At 36.2% G+C, this 26,493-nt stretch overlaps 1 protein-coding gene across 1 annotated transcript; it reads right to left on the reverse strand.

Moving 5' to 3' along the window:
- Positions 1–3,616: 3,616 nt before the first annotated feature.
- LOC150095693 (N-acetylglucosamine transporter UNC93A-like) lies at positions 3,617–26,262 on the reverse strand. The gene is made up of 3 exons (XM_090409941.1): positions 25,132–26,262; positions 8,360–8,627; positions 3,617–3,843 (listed from the first exon to the last, which is right to left on the reverse strand). The coding sequence occupies exons 1-3, from the start codon at positions 26,260–26,262 to the stop codon at positions 3,617–3,619; spliced, it is 1,626 nt and encodes a 541-aa protein (XP_090266067.1).
- Between the last annotated feature and the right edge of the window lie 231 nt (positions 26,263–26,493).

The raw sequence follows: 26,493 nt of genomic DNA on the forward strand, positions 1-26,493 counted from the left end.
TAATAAAGGAATGGATTTACAATTTTTGGACATTACAATTAAATCCTTTAATTGTAATGTCCAGATATTTAGAGACAGAGTAAACACGATAAGCACTATGAACACTCTACTACTGGCGCAAACTGCATATAAACAACAGTGGAACTGCGCGACGGACAGTGCCGCATTACGCTAATAGCTCGCAACTCACTATGGCATGCATATGCTTGCGAGCGTAGCAAATACTAGCAATATAACACTGTGGAAACACAGTGCTGCAAGCGTTCTTCGCCTTCCTAAGTGCTACAAGATGGATTTTTATTATTTTTTATACAAAATAAGAGAATTGTATAGGATTGTTGATGATAAAATTAAACAATACAAGCAAATATAAATTAATAAATATATTTATATATCGAGAAAAATTGGGGGTGCCGCAGTGCCTAATGCACAGCCGCCCCTGGTTTTGACATTGCAAATACATTTCAGAGGGTGATTGTAATGTTTACTATATGGTCCCCGAAAATATTTTCTGTCAGATGGAATAACAATGAACTACGTACTGATTTGGAGTACGCCACTGGTCACCTTAAGTCAGTCATTCTTTTATCGAAGCAAATACTTCATAATTCTGTCCCAAACCTCCGACATATGTAACGGCATTCTTTGCTGTAGCCTCTCAAAAGCTTTAGCCAAGTTCAAGAGTATCAAGCATGTTGTATGCAATCCCTTCGTCTAACTGAACTGTAACATTATGTAATGTGAGAAAGTTACTCAAACATAACCTTCCATTATGCTCTTCTTTGCAAAGCATACATTCTCTGTCAACTGATTTCTGTATGCGAGCTCTTACCTTTTCGAAATCGTCTACTTCAGGGGAAGTAATAGATCGATAATTGAATCCATTCTTTCCACTAGTGTGAAAACTTCTCTGTGCTGAGACTGAAATTACAGACACCGCTTCTTTGCTGTTCTATCAGTTCTCTTGCTGAATTCTTATTTTATGTAACAACCACTCCATCCTCTTCTTTGCTGAAGTTTCTTAATTTACTGTAGAGGTTTACTTCTACTGAGCTCTGTTGCATACATAAGGTTGATAGCTTCTTTTAGCAAAATGGGCACTCATTAGTTGAGCAATAGCTACTGCATCTGTCATCTCCATTCAGTAGTTATTCTTTCGCATTAATTTTATTTTATTTGCAACATAATGATAGAATTTTCTTTGGTTATCTTTAGCTTACAGAGCCAGATTCTTTTCATAATCACTCATATTGTATGGAAATCCATACAGTAATTGCAATTTTTTGTAGTCTGCGTCTTATAATTTTCATAACTGACATCTTATGCACACAGTACTCCTTCCACATCTTTTTCTTAAGAATTTCTTGCTTAATATGCTTAATATCCATTTCATTCCTACAATATTTATTCCTTGAAATCTAGGGACATTCCTATAATGCATCATTGATGTATTTTTAAATGCTTCCGTGCACTGAAGATATTTCGTTACCATCTAGTAAGTGATACCATGGGATTGAACCTGGTATTCTCCTCACTTGGTGATAATTTCCTGCTTTAGTTCAAGCATCTCACTTTTAATGAGCATCATAAACTCAGCCGCTTCCCACGTAAATACAGCATGATCACTGTCACTAACTGGAGGCAGAACAGCTACGCCTTTAAACTCCCATTGATACTATAATCAGATCCAACACTCCGACCTGGAGTTCCTTCTGTCACATGCTGTTGAAGACGTCTTGTAACACCTCTTCAGTTTCATCCTGAGATTTCACCTCTACCCAGGAAACGTTTGGATAATTGGTCACCCATGATTACTGGTTTGGTAGCCATGTTTATTTGGTAATGCATTTCGTCGTCAATAGCAACCGATCCACTCGGTCTGTAACAACCACCCCACTATATATTTGATCTTGTTAGACTCACATTCACATGGGAAATTGTTACTAGCATTGCAGTCATCGCTTTATATCTTAAATGGACTCAAATCACCAAAATTATCAGCAGCACAAATCCCCCTTTTATATTAATTTCCTGCCTAAAATATTATACCCTTTATACACCTCCATAATTAAACATATTCGTATCAGAAATGTAAATATATAGATTCTCACCATTCCTCCTATCATAATCTACTTTCTCTGACTCCGTGTTAGGTCCCTTACTCACAAATAATTTCTTCAGGTCCCTGATACCAAAAGCATTCAATTGTAGGCCATTCTTCTTATATAAGTTCACTCTCCCTACAAACTCACTTAATGGAGTTGCTTGATTCAGACTGCTTCGTCTCTGGAAATTAATCTATACTATATTTCAGGTCGAATTACTGAGTGGGATTTTCATAAAAAAGCTTCTGTACTGGTAGATATTGCAACTAATCAGCGACTGCAAGGTATGTATTTCGTCACATTCTAAAACTAGCATACTCACTGTATAATAATTTTAAATGTGGCGACCGGGGTCTTATTTATCGCATGGGTATAGAGCAGGTTTAATTAAAAAAAGTCTTAAAGAACAGAATATATATAAAATATAGCAGTAAACCATTTTACAAAGTGAGTCATCATGCTCTCACTAGGTCGGATGGGCTGGCTGGGAGACTGCTCATAAGCTGTATCCATACATAATATAAGTCACTGTCTGAACTGACGCTCCGTAGTCGCAAGCAGGAGTTGAAATGATGCTCCAAGAGTGCAAGCATGCCGCACTCTTACCTTATCCGCGCTTTGAAGGCGTTTGTGTTCATCAGGAGCGACGAGAGAGAGAGAGAGAGAGAGAGATCAAAGCCAGTGTTAGTCGACCAGCTGAATGGGATCAGTTTGATTGTCTCTGTCACGATTCTCATGCTGGTGTTGAGCTAGTCTTGGTTGTATAAGTAGACAAGAATTTTATAACATCAAAGGTGTGATGAATTTAAGGTATGAAATTCAAATAAACAGCTAAATGCCTCTCTAAGTAGATTTCAATATTTGTATGCATGTTTAAAAATATTACACGAACACCATGAAAACAAACCATTTTATTTTCACATCGGATGGTATTACACGAGGTATACAATAGAAAGGGCAATAGTTTATGAAGAAAATCAACACTACTTTTAAAAACAGTCTAGAAACATGCATCACAATAAAATTGGAAGGTTATCAATACACCCAAGTTCTTAAAATATGTATATTTTTAAATAAACTATATTTAATTTTATTTTTTCTATCATCACAGCTAGTCTAGAGTTTGTCATCTGAGTTCTATCTTGGCACATCACAGTTGGATATGACACTGAATTCAATTTCAATGCAGTTCATCTTTCAAATATTAGTTTCTGAGCCTTTTCTCTGCTTCGAGTTCAACAAATCTTTTTTTTTACGAAATATAATTCTTTAGCAAAATTAGCACAACACTCCTTTAGACATCGAAAAACCGAACAATGAAAAGTTAAACGAACAACTGTTGACATCAAACATAACTATCGTATACAACTTATTCTTGTTTTCATAATAAAAACACCTCGTGGCTTTCCTGTCAGTTATTTTGTGACTGAGAGATAGTATTAATACTTCTGGAAATCGAGCTTCACGGAGTGACAAAGGTAGACGGGTGGACATGACTGGATCCGGTGAATTCACAAAATCGCCGTTCTATCTCTTATAGCATGTTGTTGGTGAAACTTGAACTCGGCAATGGTATAGGGAATGATCGCAACCAAAAGAACTCCAGCAAGAATGTAGACTTTCACTTCGGTACACAGATAAAAGCTGTAGCCGAACGATATGGCAAGACCACAGGCTTGGGTTATAAAATATGCAGAGAAAGGAGCCAACCAATCATCAGCGCATGTAGCAAGAAGAGCTAAAAGAAAGAAATAATCATTAAAAGAATATATTTCATTATTTTGATAATATTTAATTTTGAGCAGTATGTATCTACAATGTCGAAAATGTATAATTAAAAACATACTTTGGTTGGTATCATATGAATTATGTTAACTTTTCCAATTCGTTTTAGCGTGAATGAAACGATCATCTAGCAGTGTTAGCTGCTATATTATTCGATGCTTATACTGTGTATATGCAAAATATCATTTGCTCAAAATTCAAGCCAACACTCAAATCCAAACTACAGCAAAATTGAAGTTCTGCAAGAAGATGCACTTTGGTCAGCAAAACATCTGAAATTTGGAGTAAAAACGATTTTGATTCAAGCTGATAAACAACTTATGAATCGTAAGTTCTTATACGCGACCATTGATCCCATATTTCCCAAATCCGTTCTGAACTAAAGCATGGTTTTCTCATTTGTTGATATAGCAATTCTCATTAATCACTATATTACTAGTTAATTCGTAATAAATCATACTCTTAAATTTCTAGCAAGACTTTTCTTGTTACAAATTCATTACTCTAGTTATTGACTGTTATTAGATTTCTTATTTTAACTTTTGTTTCGCCTTGTATCAGAGAACTGGTGGTTGCATCCACAGCCCTAGACATTCCGAAGAATGCTGTTCTCTGTTCGAATATAGTCGCCAACTAGAGGAACTTTTTATAACTCTTCTTTTCACTAGATGCCGAATTAGTGAATCACTGCCAGGGGCAAGAGGGTTTTTCTTCAGGAATCTCTGGTTTATCATCCCGTAAACTAAAGAATAACGACCATATCATCTACAATATTTCAAACAAATAATGTACTATTAGGGACCAAGAGATGGCGGCACTTGTCAGCCGTCTCTCACCGGATACCGCTTATAATTAGTGATGAGGCCAGCTATTTTTGATTGGCTACCGATTGAACCCACCTCTTAGTCTCCAAGAGTTAGGACTAAAGCGGCATTGCCTACTCCGTATAAGGGAATAAAAGACGTTAGACAAACTGTATGAATCAGAAAGTTAAAATATTCCATAAATTATTGTAATCTTATTATTTAATTCGTTCTCTGTAAAAAAAAAATAAATAAAAAATCTAATGTTAGTTTATAATTCCCGTTATGTTTATATCATCTTAAAAAGAAAACTTTACGATTCAAATATCAAAAATTCTGAACGTTTTCATATAGTGTCATTATAAATAATTTTTCTCCCAGGAAACTCTGTTTTTAAAGTACATCAGACGAAGAAACACATGCAACTAAGACATATTCACACCGGCTTTACGGTTTTAGTTGCTTCTATTGTAACTCTAAAACAGCAAAAACAGAATAACCATACAACTGGATTATCAAACCCATTAAATAACGCATGATCACATATTTAAAAATATCTGAAAATACTTCAGATAATCGATTTTAGATTTATAACTCAAGATGTGGCCATGACACATTTGTAGACCACACAACATTTCTGTGATCGAATAGCCAGAAATAAGTCATGTAATTACCAATGAAATATAAGGCTCATTAGCATATTTTATAGCATTTGTTTTTTCTTTTTCTAAAGACAGATTTAATGTTCTTTTAAAATTCCAACTTCAATATAAATGTTAATACCTTGAATTGTGTCGGTTGAATAGCATTGTTGACAAGTCATGAATTCTTATGTTAATTAGGCCCTTGGTCATTTCTAATTTTTTCCCCATTTTGTTATCTCTTCTAGATTTAGCGAACGAATAAGATATGATACGGTCCAGATAAGAATCGACTACTTTCATCTAGTGGTATTATTCCATAGTGAGGCCGGATGAAATTTGTCCTGGTAATCCTAAGCCTTTAGGAAAGCAAGTGGCGCCATCTATGTTGAAATATAAACAATGCCTCTGGTGATTGAAAAGACTGAAATGTCAACAGAGTTTGCTCACACAGCACTCCAATTTTATGCACAAAAGGAAAAAAAAAGCCAATAAAGCAGACACAATGTCAACCTTCAGTCTTTCAACAATCTGTCACTTGAAATTTTGATGCCCACAGGAGCACGCGACATGAGTTTTGTGCAGAGATAAAAAGAAAAGATGAAAGAGGATCGCCTAGAGGTTATGAAATATTCAACCTCTCTCTTCATTTACCTGCAGCCTTTCTTTGTAGACATAGCTTTGATCGTACATCGCTTACCGTATTCAGTCAACACTGAAGTTTTCTCGACTGTAAACACTGCTTGCTTCCCGTGCATAAGGTAAGCACTGAGACCCTCATCGCGTCCACTAACAATGATTACACTGGAGACCGAATGAAATATTCATGGCGCAGATTCCTACGAGGGAAACCTTATGGAATGCTGATTACCGGGGATGCTGTAAGTGAAATCAAGATGCTCTCTAGAAGGAAAGCCAGGAAAAAGGATCTTAAGTACTCTTCGGCATTAAGAAACAATCTCCTTAAGACCTCGCAGGGACTTTGGTTTCAATGCTTATTTTTGCTTCTAACGGAATGGAGGCCACAATGGCTGACTTAGGCCAGTGATGTACCGAGATTTACGTATATATATACACACACACACACACGTTTTATATATATATATATATATATTTACACGTTTAATATATATATATATATATATATATATATATATATATATATTAAACGTGTGTGTGTATATATATATATGTGTATATATATATGTGTATGTGTATGTATATATATATATATATATATAATTTACAAATATGCATGGATATTATAGGTTTACCTTTCCTGGGTGAAGCAGATTTCATAATTCATTAGTTTTAAAAATATTTATTAAGTGTTTGCAGCAGAGAGGTCGCTTTGATATCGTATTGCGCAAGTCTTATATAGTAACAGACGATCGGAGTATAGAAATACATATATAGTTATGACAAGTTTTCCCGACCAAAATTCCCTTTTTTGAATGAACTAAAACCAGTATACTTAAGAAATATGTTATTTCTTATAATAATAGTATACTGTTGTACATACTTAAGTATAACAGTATACTATTATTATGGTTAGAAAATTCATTTTCTAACCATAATAATAGTTTAGTCATACTTATGAAGCAGATTTCATAATTAATTAGTTTTAAAAATATTTATTGTTAAGTGTTTGCAGCAGAGAGGTCGCTTTGATATCGTATTGCATAGTTCTCGTAGTAACAAGCGATTGGGAGTATGGGAATACATAGTCATTGCTGGTGAATGAGTGACAACACCAGGAAACTACTGACATAGAGATTGTATTAAAATCACCTGGAAAGTGAGAAAAATTCAGTCATTTGAAACCCTTTTATCCGCACACAATATCGCTATGTGGAAATTATGGATATATAGCTGTGACGTCAGGTAGCCGCCTTGCATAAAGTAAAAAAAATAATAATAATATAATCTTGTAGTGAGTTAGTTTTTAAGCCTACTTAGTTTTTGTAATTTGTAACATTTCGACGTTGAAGAACAAATAAATATATTTAGAAACTTTGCAAAGAGCTATAGAAACCTGAACAATCTGTGGCTTTCAAATTATTTACAATTTTTATTATATTCTACAAAAGTAATCTATAATTACTTGAAAAGAAAAGTTTACAATATTGAACTGTGAAATGCCTAAAACCAACAATTATGTATATTTTAAGCACAACAAAATTCATTAATTAAATATACCCTGTTTAACTGTAAACAAATAAATCTTATCAGAATTTAATGCTGTTATTGAAAACGTAACACAGTTTAATGTTACTTTCTTTACCTTTTTTGCTGCGCTCTCCTTGCATGTACGATACTTAAAAACAATCTACTTAACTGAAATATTTTTGATGTAGTTTATGAAAAAGGCTTTGCATGCAGATAAACATCTTTTTCATTTTCAATAGAACTTAATTATAAATCCACGGAGAACAAATCATTGAAAGAGCTAAAAAAAACAGCCGCTTGCCTTTGACTATTTTTTTTATATCGATTGAGCAAACGAAGATAAAAGGGATAAAAAAAAAATGCAGTTGTGCCGATACGAATAATAGCCAACTTGTTTAACAGTTCCTCAAACTTTCATATTTTTGTGAACAACTTTAATTAATTTTTTTCTTTCCATAATTTAAAGTTAGTTATCTGTCCGTGAAATCTTCTGCGTGTTCTCTATCGCCTGCGTTTTTTGTTGCTGCTTGCATTTCCTGTAAATTTCCACTAGAAAGAAATAGAATTTCTTAAACCACTTTTGCTTTCAGTTCATTATAATGGAGGTCTCCAAAAGTATTTTTATTTAATTATATTATATTTAATGAAGATGCGCCTTATTTAATTTAATGTTATTCGTTTCCTGTGATGGAAAACTTTTCTTTTCAATTTCACGTAGAGAAAGGAATCCTTATTTTAAATTCATAAACTAGTTTATTGAATTAATACCATGAAAAGTGTAATACCCTACCACACTTGTACATGCAGTAATGTGTAGTTCGCGAAAGTGATCCTATTCTATTTGAAATATACTTACTCATGGTTAGCGTCTCCCAAATGGCATTGCACAATCCCCATCCGGCGGCGATGACATAAAACACTGCAACATCATCTTTGACCGGAGTCCATAGCCACAGCACCATGAGCAGTCCGGCGTGAAATATCAGTCCAGCAGCCATAATGATTGGTCGTTTGATGTGTTTGGAAAACTGGTGAACAGCCAGTGCCCCTGCTGTGTTCATAGCGCCCATGCACATCATGGTGTAGCCAACAGACTCGAGTCCTAAGACACAGCTGACGTAAGTCTGCAAGAAACAGATGGATATTAGCCTTCAATGTCGTCCGAATATTCAATGTTTCATAAATTGAAACAATCAGTGTTGCTATCACGTTATACAGGATGATACGATTGCTGGATGTAGGGGGATTATAAATTTAAAGATCGTTGAATTTCATGTATATTGAGTAATTCACAGCCCTTAATGCGAACGCTAATATTCGTTTGAAATAATAAAAAATATGGATAGTGGAATGTAGAAATCAGTGTCTTGCTGCATTTAAATCCACAGTTGGCAAGGGAGAGATTTCCCATTGATATATTTCTACTACACTGATAAAATGTATACAGCACATATTTGTACCCTAAGTACTTCCGAAAACAGCACCTCCTCCTAAAAATTCGTTCCCTAATCGAACCCCCCCACTCCCACTAGTTGTTGATTACTGGGTGTTTCTAATAATTTTCCAATGTCCTGTATATAATTTTTTTCCGGCAGTATTTTCACGCTTATCCCTACTACCGGATTGTGGATCTTTAAAACATCTCGCTTTCTTGTCATTTTAAGGATTTTGGTAGTGTGTATACTTAAGGGGGGGGGGTTAAACGATCCATTAAGGATGAGCTCCTCTGAACTTGGTGAAGAAGAAAATCACTGTCTACAGCAAAACCTTTTAACGTCTACACCCTGCTGTCGTTATTGCAAATCGCCGTAAAAGGAGGGGTGGATGGATCAGAGTATCGCGTTAGGTATTGGTCAAACGCATGGCAGTGATCACTAAAGCAGTGTGTGCGTGCAGGCAAGAGGAACTGTAGAAGGCTCATCCTTATTATTTGTCTATTTTCACACTATCTTTTGTGAAAGTGCCAAGAAAAGTCGTACATCATTCCTTCTTTTGTTATTCCATTGAAAGGATCGCAGTTAAAATTCTACAACGATCTCGCGGACATTTTAAATCAATCCATCAATAATGGAGCCACGTGCGAGACATGTATGCTCTCTTTGTGCTGACAATAATGACTTTTTCGCACATAGAAGCAGCAGCAATGATAAATACTGCTTGTCCACTGCGTTTTGTTCCCGTACGCCATTCGAGAATAAATTATCTCTTTCAAAGGAGGTTTACGTACGAACAAAAATATTCCTTTCATTGTTTCGTATTTCTTAGATTTATACGCTTAAACGAATAGAATGCACTCCCATAATTTCATCGATAATCGACTTAAAGTAGATCTTGGTAAGTATTGCGCATTCAACAACAATAAATTATTTAAATATTAATACAAGTTTGTCGGTTCATTCCACGGGCTAATATGTCTTTGTGGGTGGAATTCACAAATTATTTGACTAGTTAGTGTTTATCACACTAACAAAATGAAATGCGTAATGATTCTAATTTTCTGCGTTAAAGTTTTAAACATTAGTAAAGTAACGATTTATCAACCATCCAGCGTTACATGATGAAACTCTATCATTGGAACTCTTATAATTAAGAAAATGCGATCGTTCTAGAGAGTTTTTGAAGTGGTGTATTACTTAGTCAAATTTATTACCCTGTTATCATAATACTATCATTTTCAAAGTCTTTGGCTTTTTAGTTCGAAACAAATAACTGATTCTTTTTCTTCTTCTAATACTTTTTTTTCTGTAAAGAAAATTACATAATTGAAGTTCAATTTACTGCACACATTATGCTGGTTTTTCCTAGTTAAACTATAATCATTTCTCATAAAAATTTCTTTAGCGATAAAATCCTTTGCCACAGGACATTAACAAAATTACGCTTTTAATTTCTTTACATTCTGAAATAAACCTTATAGCTAGTTTCGCATTGCTTTTCGATAAGTAGCAGATATTTAATTATTTTTGTAAATGTAAACCGTTAGGGGAAAAACAACTACAGTACTTCCTGAAACTCACAGATCGTTTGGTTTTCGATAAACTATGAAAGAAGCGCCTCCACATGAAAAATGAAATATTTACCAATCATTTTCTAAAATGAAAAGATATTTAACAATGTTTATAACAGTTGCTACAAATAGCCCAAATGCTTAGCGATACTGTGTTTCATTAACGGGACAAATAAACAAAAATAGTATCCTATTTTGAGAACAAAACAAAGTAATAATGCTAGAAAATAGATTGCATCCATTGAATCGTAATTAGTCATATTACTGACCACTAGTTAAAAATAGCTAAAAATACAAATCTAGTTAAAAATAATGCTATAAAATTAAAGAAAATCATAGATAATTAAAAACAAGTTCGTCACTATTTTTATTCCTTAACCTGAAAAAATGGTTGTGTAATTTTAGACTGGAACAGGGAAATTATATCGCACAATCGAGTTTTCCCTTCCCTCGCACATAAAACCGAATTGCTTCAGATTGAAACTGGACGTTTCACTGCAAGATATTTCTTTCTGCCTCCTGCAGAAAATTCTATTTAGATTGAACTTGTCCTTGAAGTAATATCTTGAGAAGTTTACTTCCTGTATTTAATTTTAATCGAGGTTCATTTGAACATTCAGTTCAAACAATATGGAGATTTATAGACTTCTTTAGAGCTTCCCCTTTGACAACTTCAGAAATAGAATTAAATAGGATTTACCTTTCGTATGTGTTGATTAAATCGGCATTGTAAAAATATATTGATTTTTCTATGATCCAACTGAAATAAAATTTTGATCAGATGAGATGTAAAACCCAGTAGTTTGGGTTTTACATCTCATTCTTTGAGATTCTTAAAGAAAGCAAGTCATTTATAACAGCTTTTCAAATAAAGGTGCTCTGTTAGATTTCATAAGGATATGACAGTTTTTATCCATCGAAATATGCAGACTGGCCAGAAACACGATTGCGCATGCGTTTCATGGAATGTTTTTTTTTTTTTTTCCGGCTCAGCTTATCTACTATTCTATTTTTGTAGCGTTAACTTCTCTCAAGAATTAATGTCATTGGAATTAATGGTATGAGTACTGATAGTTCGTTTAGTTAGCTCATAACCGGTTAGTTAGGCCAGGTAAACAGAGAAGCAAATCCTAATTAACTGGAGAAAAATTGTCAGGATTGGAACAATAAGTTTGTGGGACCAATCTTACGGACAGACATTGGACACGTATGTGTCGGTTCGATAAAGGGATGTGCCTCTAAAAGGAAGGAATGCTTTCGCGCAGTGGAAATATGAATCTCTTTGTTTAAGACATGCACAAACTCGCCATCCAGGGACTTAAATTAATGAGCTGAGTAGGGAGGGAGAGAGAGAGAGTGAGTGCTGCTGTGTGAGATAATGAAGGGGAGGCAGTCACAAAAGGATGTTCGCAGAAAAGGAAAAGCCATCCATTCAACAGTCCGTACGCAAGTATCATCTTTCTTCGCTTTATTCAGCGCTCTGTTTTCCCTCAAGGACATCCATTTACCAGGACCAACTAATTCCACAGCGCAACATACTGACAGGCAAACACATCACCGCAGTTCCACGCCTTATTTGTCAGCCTAAAGACGAGGCAATTCAGCGAAGGAACAACACCCGACTCCCATAGAGAAGAAAGGACGATATTAGAATGCATTTTGCGTCGTGGAAGTCTCTTAGACGACAGCTATGATTAATGAAGTGCTCTTTTGTTGTTTATATTTTAATGTTCTCTTAATTTGCTGTCTGTTAAACTCCCCTTTTGGGGTTGAGGACAGCATTAGTCAAGCCAGAATTTACAAACAGATTCATAAAGCGAAACATCCCAAATAGACAAGGAAGAGCGGGTAATAAGACAGATGGAAATGCGGAATATCCAAGAAAAATCAATGTTACCAAAGGGAATAAAATGACATGAACAGAATAATTTATTTCATTGGTATATAACTGGATAGAAGAATAGGATGATTTCCCTTGATGTAGATCCGTTTCTGTAAATTCCCGAGAAAGCACCTGTATATCATTATTACTGCTGTCATAGCCAATATGAAATTCCGCGTAATTTTATTTTTAAAATGATAGATAGAAAAAAACTAAGGTGAGGCATTAATGTCTCCGTGTATTTTATATACGAATGTACTTGCAAAGAACTACTTAGCCATCAATTCTTTTATCTGGTGGTGATAAAAGCTGGGTCAAAGCATTTTTCCCAAATATAGAAGAGACGTTTGTGATAGTTTGAAGTAAAGATCACACTTTGGTCACAATTCGTCCCAAAACTTCAGATTACACATGACTTCATTATTATCAACGAAATTTCGATTTTTTTAAAAACAATTTGGAAAAGAGAAAATTAATAATCATAGTAAACAATTGTTCTATTCGAATAATTGCACCATTCGAATCCTCATTCATGAATACTGCAAATACATCTTGTGGAAGAACCCTCTTGATTTTCTATGTCCTCTATTGATATCCGTATTTTATTATTGACGATACGCAATATTCTTCTCTTTGATCGATTAATTGTGACCATGACTTCGATTACAGAGTTTAGAAAATCAGAATCCGGTTTTCTGTGTGCATATTATGGCTTATGACAAGTGGAGGGGTTATCACTTGACCTCTCAATATTCATTTTATATTACAATTTATCTTATCCTATTACAATTTTTAAAGTTCACTGTCCCACTTAATCATGGAGTATGACTTGGTCTTATAGTATCCAAGGCCATACGCATACTTAATACTAGATCACTAAATAAGTGATCTGGTATTGGGTGGAGTTGTTTTGAATTACGAAAGCACTTAAGCTACGAGATCTATGTTCTCTAGTCTTTTTTTAGATGAAAAAGGGCTACATCCGCGTGACTGATTAGGCAAGGAATTTTGATTCAGCATCGTAGCTTCTAAATTCTGTGATAGCTATATGAATACGCATACTTATTCGTGGTTTAAAATCCCATTTTAACTTTCGTAATCTTTGCAAATTGTTTGATGTTGAATGAAGGAGTAAGAGCAAGATATTTCAAATATGCAAGATTAGAAGGAATGGATCGATGGAAATAAGTGCTCGTTTTGGATTTTCCTATATGCAGTGGTTCTTGCTTTAGAAATAGGTGAAGTGAGTGTTCCAGTTTTTTCCTTATACGATAAAATGGTATACAGCTACGTAATCAGTCATAAGATGACAAAGCAAAGCAGCATTATTATTCATGTTTAGTCTACTGTGCTGACCGAAGCTTACCGCACGTTGGGTGAAATGAGGAGCAACGTTATGTCGTGGGATGACGTTTTAGTTCGGCTAATGGCTCTCCGAGTGGTTAATGCATCCACTTTCCAACCCAGAATCTGGGGGTTGACATCCTATCGCGAGATTGAAGCGATCCTATTACTCTTTTTTTCCTTTCAAATTAATATTTCAACTGATGTGTTTTGACTTCCCGTTTAGATAACTGTTTACAGATTCTATAGGATTCAAAAATGCCAGCTGAACCTCTACATTTGATTTCCCTACATTAAGCCAATGAAGCTGCAAGCTTCGATTCCTTGTTGCAGAACACAAGTGTCATTATCAATTGCTTTTGCTCTACAATTCACTGTTGTGTCCGTTTTGTTAAAGAGACTACTCCATCATGAACCTGGAAACCTATCTTCATTTGAAAAGCTCGTAGAATTCATTTTCTTGATCGAATTCGAATCCAGGTTTCCCCAGAGGACAAATATGGTGGTGTCATAAAAGCGCTCCAATTGGTGACGCAGTTTAACATCTATGGATATAGGAATGTTAATGGAAATATTTTAAAACTTTCAAGATTGCACCTTGACATTATCTGATGAACTATTAGACTACTGAGTTGGTTTCGAGTTGACATCAATTAGTGCACGGTACAAGGCTCGATCTATATGTCGTGAAATTAGAGTAAAATCAATGTAAAATTTGCAGGAAGTCGATTATTATAATTGTTGCAAATGAGTGGATAAATTATGGTACGAGGTACCATCATTAAGGTACTAGGATTATTACAATAATCTCCCTGCGATTAAAGTGCAAACTTAATATAGTATGTTAGGTTACACATTAACTAGCTAAGCCTGAAATTTTCTGTCGTTTTGAAGTCAACGAGGTTCATATGAGGATTTCAACAAAATTAGAACTTCGATTGATTAAAATGTTTTAAGACTAGAAAATTGATGAAATATCACAATATTATAGCAAATTGTCGTCATTTCTGTTAACTGAAATGAAAAAGATAATCAACTTTCAACTCTTCGTTCTGTATGTTAGAGTTGTGATAACCTCAGACGTTTTCCAGAAAATTGACCAGTATTTTGTGCTTATCAGAATAATGAATGTGCCACTAAATTACACACGTATATGCTAAATTTAGAACTCAACCTCTAGATGTATGAAGAAGTGTAAAATGCACTTTTAACCTACGTATTCCTTCTCTTAACGGTACTGAAATCTTTTACTGGATGCAAAGGGGAAAGACTGAGTATATTGAAACACAAAATTCAATATTGTTTCCTAACATTGGTAGCTCTTCCATTTGTAGCCACCATGCCCATTTTTATCGAAAAAAATGATCGGATGCAATTCAAAAATAATAATTACTAATATTTACTAATTTTTTTAATGGAATATAAATTATATAATTTAAGCCTAGTGTTTCGGTTTATAATGTCCCATATTCAGAAACAGGAAAATTAATTTGTTCTCTTCTATTCATTCAAATGCGTATCGTATTGATAACCGCTATTGAGATTTGGTAGCTCATGCAGAATCTGTATTAGTCACATCGGCACTGTTTACGGACTTCTAAAAATTGAGAGAAGTATTCTTGGTAGCAATTCAGTCGTTTGAGGATCCAGGCTGCTTCCGTTACCAGCGAAAGATATTGCTCTTCCTCCTCATATGTCATATCTTAAGTTTGCGCTAGAAGATCCTCACCGGTAAGTCGTAAAACTAGCCCCGGAGGGGTATTTACTATACAGCATAAATATTATTTCTGACGCAGTTCTTTCTCAGACTTCAAAACTTGAGCGAACGACTGCCTGTGGATGAATGCTGCGTTGAGTCTTACCATCCAATACTACCTCACGGTTAAAAAAAAAAGTAATAAGTTCGTTTAAAACGGATTAATGACTGCCATGTAATTTATCTAATAAACAAAAGGCAATCCGCTTTGTAAGGTTATAATCCCTTGATTCAGTTAAATGAAGTTTTTATCAAAATACGTTGCAGACACATTTGGCGTTGCAACAATAATCTTATAGAAACTAAAGTTATTAAGTTTTTTATTATTAAATTTTTATTAACTTTATTAAGAAATTTATAGGAAACTAGGCTACATCAAATGTTACACTATCGCTGACTGTTGATTGGCTATTTTTACTTAAGGCTTGTCAGGAAGATATTTAATAGTGAAACTATGTTACAAATAAGCAACTGCAAGTGTCATTGACGGGAGATGAGGAAACTTAAAAAAAATAATCAACTCTGATTGCACTCGAAGACTTGCAGAGCTCTACCGAAATTGTACAGCCATTTCTGATAGTTGTAGTTAGAAATAATATTTACTGACATCTCCAAGGAATGCTGTTGTATTTAGCTTTTGTCCATTGACCTTGACAAACGATTTTGTAAATATTTCAACCATCTCGTGCAATGCAAAAAGCGTAAATAGACTGACTCTTCCACAAATTACTCGATGATCTCTGGGAAAAATTCGGAGCGGAATCAATGTTTTGGTACTACTAGGTACGGTGTGTGAACTCATTTTGAAATTGAAATTACCTCACAAACGAATGTTCTACAGGAAAACTCACCGAAATGGATTTTTTTTACAAAGCATCTCTCCCCAAACTATTTTTTTTTACAATGGCTAGTAAATCTTCTTTGATCGTTGAAGAAATAATACAGATTGTTCTATCTCTTTATTCCATAGACATATCAAGATGCAACTTGAGTGGCTTTCACGTTCATCTGCCTTCTTTGAGAAGTTTCTTATGTGGTATATAGAAGACAATTTATGCGGAACAGCAAAACATTGAGGAATGGGAAGAACATTCTCGAAAGTATTCATGCGAAAGTTGAATACATTTGAGAATTATTAAACACTCCTAAAACACTTCCATAATATCTTCGATGCTATTCGGACGAAGCTTATAGATTAACCTTCTCTTACAGACTTGCTTTAATCTCCATCTCAGAGAAGCAGGGTTTTAGTTTTTTTAGATACTTTCTTGGTCATTGCTCCAGTGAACTGATAAACATTCATCCTCTTTCTATTGGACCTGTACAAACAATAGAGCAGCTGCTCAGCATCCTTTCAGTGCACCTGCAAACAGAATCTGCTTCTCCTATTCCTCTTTTATTCCATCTGTTCTCTGGAAGAGCTTTCCTTATGAAGCATTCCCAAACGACTGCAACCCGGAAAGACAATCTTAGCACAACCCTTAGCTGCTTTGATTGTAATTCCATTCAGTACTATTTCTTTTATGTAGATTTATGGTGATGTAGATTATTCTTCTACAGAACCACACATTGAATAAATGGCATCCTTAGTTATGAATGAACAGTCGGTATCGCCTTCATTTAAGAAGAATTTCTCTGGATAAAAAGAACACTATAACTTACTTTAAATCATTTTCAGTGCGTCTGTTGATCAACACTGATCTCATGTTTAATCCATTAACGATATTACTGTCTATTAACATATTTCTATCGCTTTCAGAAATATCATTACGTACGATGAACTGCAAACTTCCACTGCTAACATTTACATGTCTCACACTCATCTTTGATTGTCTCTGCTCATTTGCAGCGAGGTTATTACTACTTCAAACCACGTAGACGACGCAGTGATTTATGAAATTAGCTGCTAGAAAACTGCTTGCTGAATCCCATCATTTTGTGCAACCAAGCAGTTTAAAATGAGCAGAACAACTGGTTCATCAGCCGAAATTTATAGCTATGGGAATGTCTTCTCTCACTTTGCCTCTGATATTAAGTCCTAATCATATATACAGAAAATATATGCAGTTATACGTGCTATGAGTTAAGCAATTAGAACTGTATATTATGCCGAAAATACTCTATTATTATAATTAGAAAGCTGTAAGCTGCAATGTGAAATGCTACATTTGAACTGAATTATAATTAACCAGGATGTATTATGATAATTACACCTGGCATTTCAATTTGTTTGTCAGTGGCTGAGTATGAAGGAAGAGAAATTACGATATCTTTTCATTACTGAGTGTAGTCTTGCCGCATCATTGCAAGGTGGGGAGAAGATCTATATACTCTAGATGTGTTTGCTTTGTCAACATCCCCATCGTCTGTTTCATAAGAAGATCAAGCCTTGTTTTCTTACTTTATTATACTCAGGCAATCCTGGGTTTATGTGCGTGGGTACTTGACCGGAACCTTGTGCCATCGGTAGATCTAGCTTCTCATGCTTCGTCACTACCACGTAAGTGTATATGCGTACACGCGCGCGCGTGGAGTCTAATAAAGTCTGCTTGCCGCTTGCAATCCCACGCGGACCTATCTAGTGTGTTATCTCGCAGTCAAGATGGGTATAATTAGTTAGGACACCATCGTGTCGAGTGGATGCAACTCGAAGTTACTCTCCGTCCAGCACGAAATCGTATTCGATCGACTCTCGTAGACAGTAGACATAAGAACGAAAATATTTGTCTCCTGTGAAAAACCGCAGCTTTGTTTGAGGCCAAGGTTAGCAACGCCTCTGAAGGTGTTCCCAGCAATGGAAAAGACTAAGAGTTGTATCCACTCCTTAGTATAATTAAAGTAATTTCTACTTTAGAATGAAATTAAATTCAGAATCCATCGCACTAGAGAGAGAAGATAAAAGTTTTTTTTTTTTTTTCCCAAATGGATATGTATTTGAATAACTTATGCACGAGTTTCGATTTACACGAAAGCTGATGACGTAACTGACAGTTGAATGAGAGAAATTGTTCATAATTAGTCTATCCTAAGACTAAAATTACTTCAAAGCAGTATATTCATTTATCCGGTAGACTTATCGTTGTTTTCAGTTGAACTCTGTAAATGGTGCAACTGAAACCAAATTTTAAATGTTTCCACAAATTCTATTAGAAATCCTAAATACGAAATTCAATTAAATATCACACATCCAATGAGGAATTATTATTAATGAGTTCGAATCGTTTTGCAGTAAAAATGACTTGGTCGACACCAAAAAGAATCACGTGAGTAGTTTTAATCTTCAGTTTTATTAAATTCCGATCAGCTAAAGCAAAGCTTGTATAATTTCGACACCTTTTGGTTCCTTATTATTTTATTTTTCCTGTAAATAACCATATTGAAACAAAAAATTGAAATGAAGAAATATTACTAGGTATATCTTATTTTTTTTTTTTAAGTTAGCTCATTAAATCTGATTAAAATGCAGTTAAGATACTTCGTTGATAAACTTAAAGGAAAACTGTTTTGATAAATACATGGCGGTACTAATAGCAGCACCAAAATATCGCAAACACAAGCGTTGCATTGAGAACGAAACTTTTTTTTTCGGTATCAAAACTTGTATACTGGCTGAGTATCAAGAAACTTCAACTTAATCTAATTATAACCTATTATCTTACTCGCAAGCAGTGCATCTGCGAAGCTGATAGTGTCTTCAACGATTTCAATTATGCTATGATCCTAGAAACGTCACTTACGCAGCGTATATGCAAAATATTTGGTCATGTGCACCACCAAGTGTTCTAGGCATCTATGTAGGAAGGCTGCTTGGTCAGTAATCGTCAATAGTGTTGATCACAATAGGAAAAATAAAAGATATTTCTGAGTTCAATAAAGGGCTTATTGTGGGTGCCCGTCTGGCTGGATCCACGATTTCTTTGGAAACAGCAGAGCTGACTGGTTTTTCAAAAGGTTATATATCCCGGGTGTTGAATCAGTGGAAATATAACTCGCATTGCTCGTCTCACAGGTAACGGATCCTAAGACAGTCTGTCAGGAACGATTTCGCTGTCGTCTGAGAAGACTTGTACGGACACATTTACTTGACCACTTTACTGTGGCATCCATGTATCATCAACAGTGAGTCTTTAATTAAACTACCAATATTCATTCGCTTTCTCGTAATTTATTGGCCAGCATCAATTTTGCTAACTTTGTTCATCACCGCAACACTTATAGCATAAAACGCTGTTTAGAGCATATTTGACGAATAATTGATTAAAAGACTCACTACTATTAACAAACGTACTCAAACCACGTAATTAGGATCGGAATTCTGTGATGGCAGCATGCATAAACTCTATGAATTATTCAATGAAACAAATTATACATATTCGTATTATATATTCATACTCTCATTCTTCTCATTCATATCTTCTTCCTATCATGGATTTTAGGCCAAGTGGCCTGTTCCTGTCTCATGCCATCGCTTTCTTGGGCTTCCAGTTCTTCTTTCTCCATTTGTTTTATATTAGTATAGTATTTTTGACAATTTGTGATTTTTGTCCATTCCATTTAGATATTCTAACCATTTTGTTTATATTTACTTATATAGTAGTGTATTGGTTTTATATTCAGGGATTGTAAAATTTCTCTGTTTGTTAGTGGCTTTTCTTATATAATTGTTCCTAGAAAGCCTGTGTAGCCCCCCCTCAAAAAAACCCCTTCTTTAACAGCATATGAAGACACATCACCTTTTCCAATTTTCCAAATGTTATTTTGGAAAATAACATCCAAAACGATATGTCCAAAATATCTCCTATTTTTTATTCTTCATATATTAGTTTTATAACACTTAGTAATGCCCTAGAATTTTGGGTAAAAGAGCCAATGATATTGTTAAAAAGGGGGCACTTCTAAACGAAAGTAGGCTATATTAGCCATTAAAATAATATTTCTAAGCCTTCCTTTGACCGGTTTATGAGTTACTTGAAATTCATAAAAGAAAGAACAAAAATTGATATAACCGAACCAAAAACCTGGAAGGAGTATTTCTAGAAGTCATGGTATCATAACTCCTTGATACAAAAATTCCCCTTGAAATACAACATCAGTAATATAGGTGAAGTTACATACGAAGAACTACAAAACACCCTCAAACAAAGAACAGACAAGTCACCAGGAGAAGATAATATAAACACGGAACTTATTAAATTTGCAGGTAAAGAATTTAATACCAGATTTCTAAAACTTATAAACCAAATATACAAAGAGGGAAAATCCCCAAAAAGCTTGGACAGAGCTCTATTGATCCCAATTTACAAAAAAGGACAAAAAACAAACTCTAGTGGCACAAGCTTCCTCAATACAGGTTTTAAAATCTATGCAAAGATGTTGACAAACAAATCAATATCCTACATAGAATCACAGCTGGAAGAAGAACAGAATGGATTCCGTAAGGGAAGGTCATGTATAGACTCGGCTTTTATTTTAAAAATATAGAAAAACACACAGAATACAATATTGAAACACACAGCTTTCATTGATTATATAAAGGCATTTGACAAAATTTGAGAAATAAACTATGCGAAACTCTAAAAGAATATCACATTCCAAATAATACCACAATAATGAAATAGCAATAAAGCAAAATGATAGCATATCTACTTAAAAACCAATAAATAGAGAAGTCCGTCAAGGCTTTCCTTTATCAAGCATATATATGGACATTATTATCAAAAAATGGAGAAACGTTAATGCATATGCTTCCAAATTAATCGACATACAAAAATAGATACGTTACTCTCTGCTGATGATCAGATCATCTTTGGAAAGACTGAAAACGAACTGCAGAAAGCAATCTATAACTTAAATAATATTATACAACAATCTTCTTCTGTAGCTAGTTCCACTTAAGTAGGATCGCTGTTTGTAGTGAGTCTCTTCCACAACCTCCTGTCTTGGGCTGTCACCACATCCAAGTTCTTCATCCTGAAGTCCTCCTTCACCATCTCCCTCCATCTCTTCTTTGGCCGACCGCGCTTCCTTCTCCCCTGCACATCCATCTGCATGACCTTTATTCCCACATGCTCTCCCTCCTGGTCACATGAACAAACCATCTCAACCTTGCCTCTTGTATCTTTGCTCTTAAGTTCGTAACTTTCACTGTCCCCCTTACGTAGTCATTTCTCAGACGATTCTTTCTGGTCACGCCGCATATCCACCTAAGCATTCTCATTTCCGCTACCCCCATCCTGCTGATGTTATTTTTCCTCAGGGCTACAGTTTTCTTAGCATACGTCATAGCTGTCTCACTACTACCCTGTAGATTTTACCTTTTAGATTGATCGGCACTCTCTTATCGAATAGCATTCCGGCGATCTCTCTCCAGTTCCTCTATCCTGCTTGTATCCTGCATCCCACTTCCTTCTCAGCTTCACCATCCTCTTTCATTGTTGAAAGTATGTCACTGACCTTCCTGATGACATTTCCTTCCAGATCTGTCTCCTTGCTGCCATCCACTTTGCAACACATACTCTGTCTTACTTCTGCTCAGTCTCATACCTCTCTCTTCCAGTACTTTCCTCCAATTTTATAGTTTAGCTGCCACTTCCTCTCTTGATTCTGCACACAGCACGATGTCATCTGCATAAAACATAGTCCAAGGCGCGTCTTCTCTCGCCTCCTCTCACAACCTCCATCACAATAATAAACAGGAACGGAATTAATGCTGACCCTCGATGCAAGCCAACTGTCACTGGAAAACTCTGTCTCTCCCAGGCAGGTCCGAACTCTTGTCTTCACATTTCTGTGCATCTCCTGTACCAGCCTGACATATTTCTCCGTACCTTCTTCTCCCTCAGACGCCTCCAGACGTCTTACCTTGGCACTCTATCATATTTCTTCAGATCAATAAATACCATATGTAGCTCCCATTGCTTCTCTCGAAACTTTTCCATCATCTGTCATAACCGAAAAATAGCATCTGTCGTCGATTGACCAGGCGTGAAGCCAAATTGCTCCTTTGCAATCTCCACCTCCTTCCTCAGTCTTCCATCAAGAACCCTCTCTAGGATTTTCATTGTGTGGGACTACAGCTTTATTCCTCTGTAATTATTAGTCTTGTGCATCCACGTGACTTATAGATAGGGACAAGAGTACTTTCCCTCCATTCCTCAGGTATATTTTCCTGTTGACAAACTTTAATCAACAGGTCCCACAGCAGGTCAATTCCCTCTTCCCCCAGTGCCTTTCATGCCTCCACAGGGATCCTGTCAGGGCCCACCGATTTTCCATACTTTATCCTCTTTATGGCCTCCTTCACTTTCACTCTAGTAATGTTCTGCACCATCACCTCATAAGGCTCCCTTTCTCTGTGAGTCCTTGCATTTTCTTCATTCAACAATTCAAATTATATTCTCCATCTGTATCTTATATTCACATCCCTCCTTAATATCCTTCCTTCAGAGTCTTTGATCTGCTCACATTTACGATGTCTTTTGATGCCTTAGTTCTACACTTCGCCAATCGATAAATCTTTCTCTGTCCTTCCTTTGTTTCTAATTGACCAGAAAGGTCTTGATATGCCATGGTCTTCGCCTGTACAACAACGCTCTTGGCTTCTCGCTTTTTCTTTCTGTACTCCTCTGTCCTCTTCCACTCTTGACTCGTCCAATTTCTGCTTTGCCTTCTTCTTGGCCGTCACTGCTTCTTGTACATTATTATTCCACCAGCAACCCTCCTTCTGCTTTCTAATCTTTCCAGATGTTTCACCAAGCACCTCAATTTGCACAGCTTAGAATTGTTTTTGAATTGTGTCTCCATCAATCTTGTAAACTTTCTAGTCCATCCGAAATCTTCTCTAATACCTTCTCCCTAAAACGGTTCCTCACACTCTTCTTTTAAGCGAAACCCATTCGTCTTCCTCCCATGGCTTCCAAATGTTCTTATCTTCGACCTGATTTTAAAGTCTGTGCACAGCAGCCGGTGTTGCTGCGCCACTCGATCTGTTGGGATTACCTTACAATTTGTTACTGCATTGAGATGTTTTCTTCTAATCAAAATGTAGTCAATCTGTGAACTGTTGTTGCCACTTCTAAATGTTACGAAATGCTCTTACAGAAAAAGAAGTTAACAATTGCCAGGTCGAACACTACTGCGAAGTTCAAAATCCTCTCTCCTTTCTGGTTAATCATTCCCACTCCATGACCTTCATGCACTCTTTCACAGTCCCTATTCTGTCCCTATGTGTCCGTTTGTCTCCTCCGACAATCACCATCTCGTTTTCTTCCAGTTTCCTCATTTCTTCATGTAGCACGTCCCAGAATTCATCTTTCTTTCTGCTCTACAGCCAACTTGTGGGGCGTATACACATAAGACGACCAATTGCTCTTCAAGACCCAGTTTCATTCGCATGATCCTGTCATTCCTCTTATCCACTTCCAGTACTTCGCCCTTCATTCTGCCACACACCACAATTCCGACACCATTTCTTTCCTATTTATTCTCTCCAGAGTAGAACAATTTATACCCGTCTCCTAGTTAATATTATACAACAATATGGCCTGGAAATATCGATGGAGAAAACTAAAGTCATGGCTTTTCATGAAGAAAACCCTGTCAGAAGTAAAATAGTAATAAATAATAAAATAATTGAGCAAGTTTATAATTTCAATTACCTTGGCTGTAAACTATCTTACATAAATGAAACAGATATTGATTTTAAGATGACAAACTTTTATAAAAATCTGGAGTAATTAACAGAACCTTGGAACCTAATTACTTACAGAAACACACAAGACTTAGGCTACAAAACAATAGCCAATCCTACACTATTATATGGAAGTGAGAAATAAACCTTTAGAGAAAGACACATACAGAGAATTCAGGCAGCAGAAATGAAATTCCTTAGAAAAACTAACCCTGTTAGATAAAAAAAAGAAATAGTGAAATAATTGAAAATCTTAAAATTAATTCCATAACAGACTCAGTGATTAAATAAAGGAAAAACTGGCTAGACCATATAACAGGAATGCAAAGAGAAATATTACCAAAAAAAGATCTTAACATATAAGCCTAGAGGTACAAGAAATAGGGGACGACCAAGAAGAAGATGGACTGAGTCCGAAACAGGCCACTTGGCCTAGAACCTGGACAGGAAGAAGATGAGTTACTTGATCTCTGACACGAGGAAGTAAGGTTTCCCCTTATGGAAACTGGTTTTTAATCCAAGAAAAGCAATGATATAACAATTTTAGACAATATATAGGAGGATAGACCGAGGGACTACGAAATTGCAACAGCCTTTAGCTGTATTCTCTCCCCCGATTGGCAGTTAAAATCACTTAGTCTTGGGCCATCAACTGTGACTGGCTAAGAGTGAAGCTGGCCACCTCAGTTCCAAAAGTTAGTGTTTAACCGACCTCGTGTATCCCCCTTTTGCGAATAAGAGGCTTTCGAGTTATTTGTTTTTTGTATTTGTTCCTATCTATTTAAGATTTTCTACACGTATTACAAGACTTTACAACATGTCCCTCGCATTCACAAAAGTGTGTATAAAAGAAAGCAGCATCCAGTTTATATTCGTTATGTGAAGATTTTTAAAACCGAATTAATATTTGGGCTGAAATTTTATTTTATTAGGGATGTAAATAAGCATACCTTAGTGAAATCTCCCACTGCAAAGCCTTGTTCCATGCCAATAAAGAGAACGATTGGGAAGATGAGACGCATATGGGAGTCCACAAAAGCAAGTCCGATGCTTCGTGCTGATTGTAGACACAGAGGACGTTCCAAAGGATCCTGATGAACCAACATGTCGAATTTGTCCAGTAAAATCGTTACCATCGCAACTCCAAGGAACACCAGACCTAAGTACACGCACAACACCACCACGGACACGTTTGCTGGAAGAGTAAACGTGAACGATGAAGAGTTCCTTGCAAAAAATCCATCCTTGCTCGGAACCTCAGCACAAAAAGCGGGAGACGGAATGGTTTTGTAATGTATGGACGGAGGCACCGCAACTCCCCCGGATATAACGACAGAGTTTCCTTTAACAGAATGAGACCGAGGGGCTAAAACTGAAATATCTCCGCAGTAATGTAACAGCAGGGCAGTCGCAAAGTTTCCCCAAATACGGCTGGAGTTGAAGAACAAATAGAAGAGACGGAGATACCTTAGCTGCACCTTCTCTCGTATGCCCTCCGTCAGATAGGTCATCCGGGATACCAGATGCATGAGGAACGTGATCTTGGCACAGAACAAGGGCCCTAGAGAAAGTCCTAAAAGAACGGCCCCGGGGATGAGGGTATACGGTCGAGGGTAGAAGAAAGCAGAGATGAAGACGGCTATGACCACAAATGCCAAAACGATAGTCCAGTTTGGGGTCAGTTTTTGAACTATCACGGGGCCGTAAATACATGACGAAACGAGTAAAGCGTAAGTTATGGTGAGGGACTGCACCCCAAGTCCACTTTCTGGGAAAAGAGAGCTTTGGAGACTTTGTAGAGCAAAGAAGGCGCTGAAGACGAACATGAAGGCCATCCCCATGATGACCATGTTCTTCAGTAGCTGCCTTTCCGTGTATACCGCACTGGCCGAGTCATGTTCCTCCTCCCCCTCTTTCGTATTCGAAGGACGGCGTTTTTCTTTCACAGCTTTCAGTTTCGAATCCCCTTCACTCTTGAAATTTTCGTAGGTGACTTCTACTTTCATTTCGTCTGCCGCCACTGGCGGCAACTGTTCGAGTAGATTCTCTTCAGAATTCCTTCTCTCTAAATCGGCTTCCATGGTGATAGAAAACTGGATAAAACGTAGGAAATGTCTGCTAGATGGTGCTAGCTGTACCGATAGAAGAATGGTTCATTACACAAAAATGGAATAGATGGTACATTGACGAAAAACGATATGTTGATGGATGGATAGTCAGCCAGTCTCTAGACAGCGTACTATATTGGGATGAACAACGTAACTTCGTTTCTTGGACTCCATACTGTTTTTTGGCTTGTTTATTATTAGTAA

Source organism: Typopeltis vanoorti, chromosome 20 (assembly GCF_054136105.1).
Source record: "Typopeltis vanoorti isolate ZY-2024b chromosome 20, IOZ_Tvanoo_1.0, whole genome shotgun sequence".
NCBI classification, from domain to species: Eukaryota; Metazoa; Arthropoda; class Arachnida; order Uropygi; family Thelyphonidae; genus Typopeltis; species Typopeltis vanoorti.

Bases quoted from the DNA above. Each gene is read 5' to 3' on its own strand.
- LOC150095693 (XM_090409941.1), bottom strand. From the start codon at position 26,262: ATGGAAGCCGATTTAGAGAGAAGGAATTCTGAAGAGAATCTACTCGAA. The intron at 8,628-25,131 runs GTATGCTTATTT...TGTTTCTTGCAG, and splicing joins CAGTGGGAGATTTCACTAAG to ACTTACGTCAGCTGTGTCTT. The intron at 3,844-8,359 runs GTAAGTATATTT...TCTTTCTTTTAG, and splicing joins TTGGGAGACGCTAACCATGA to CTCTTCTTGCTACATGCGCT.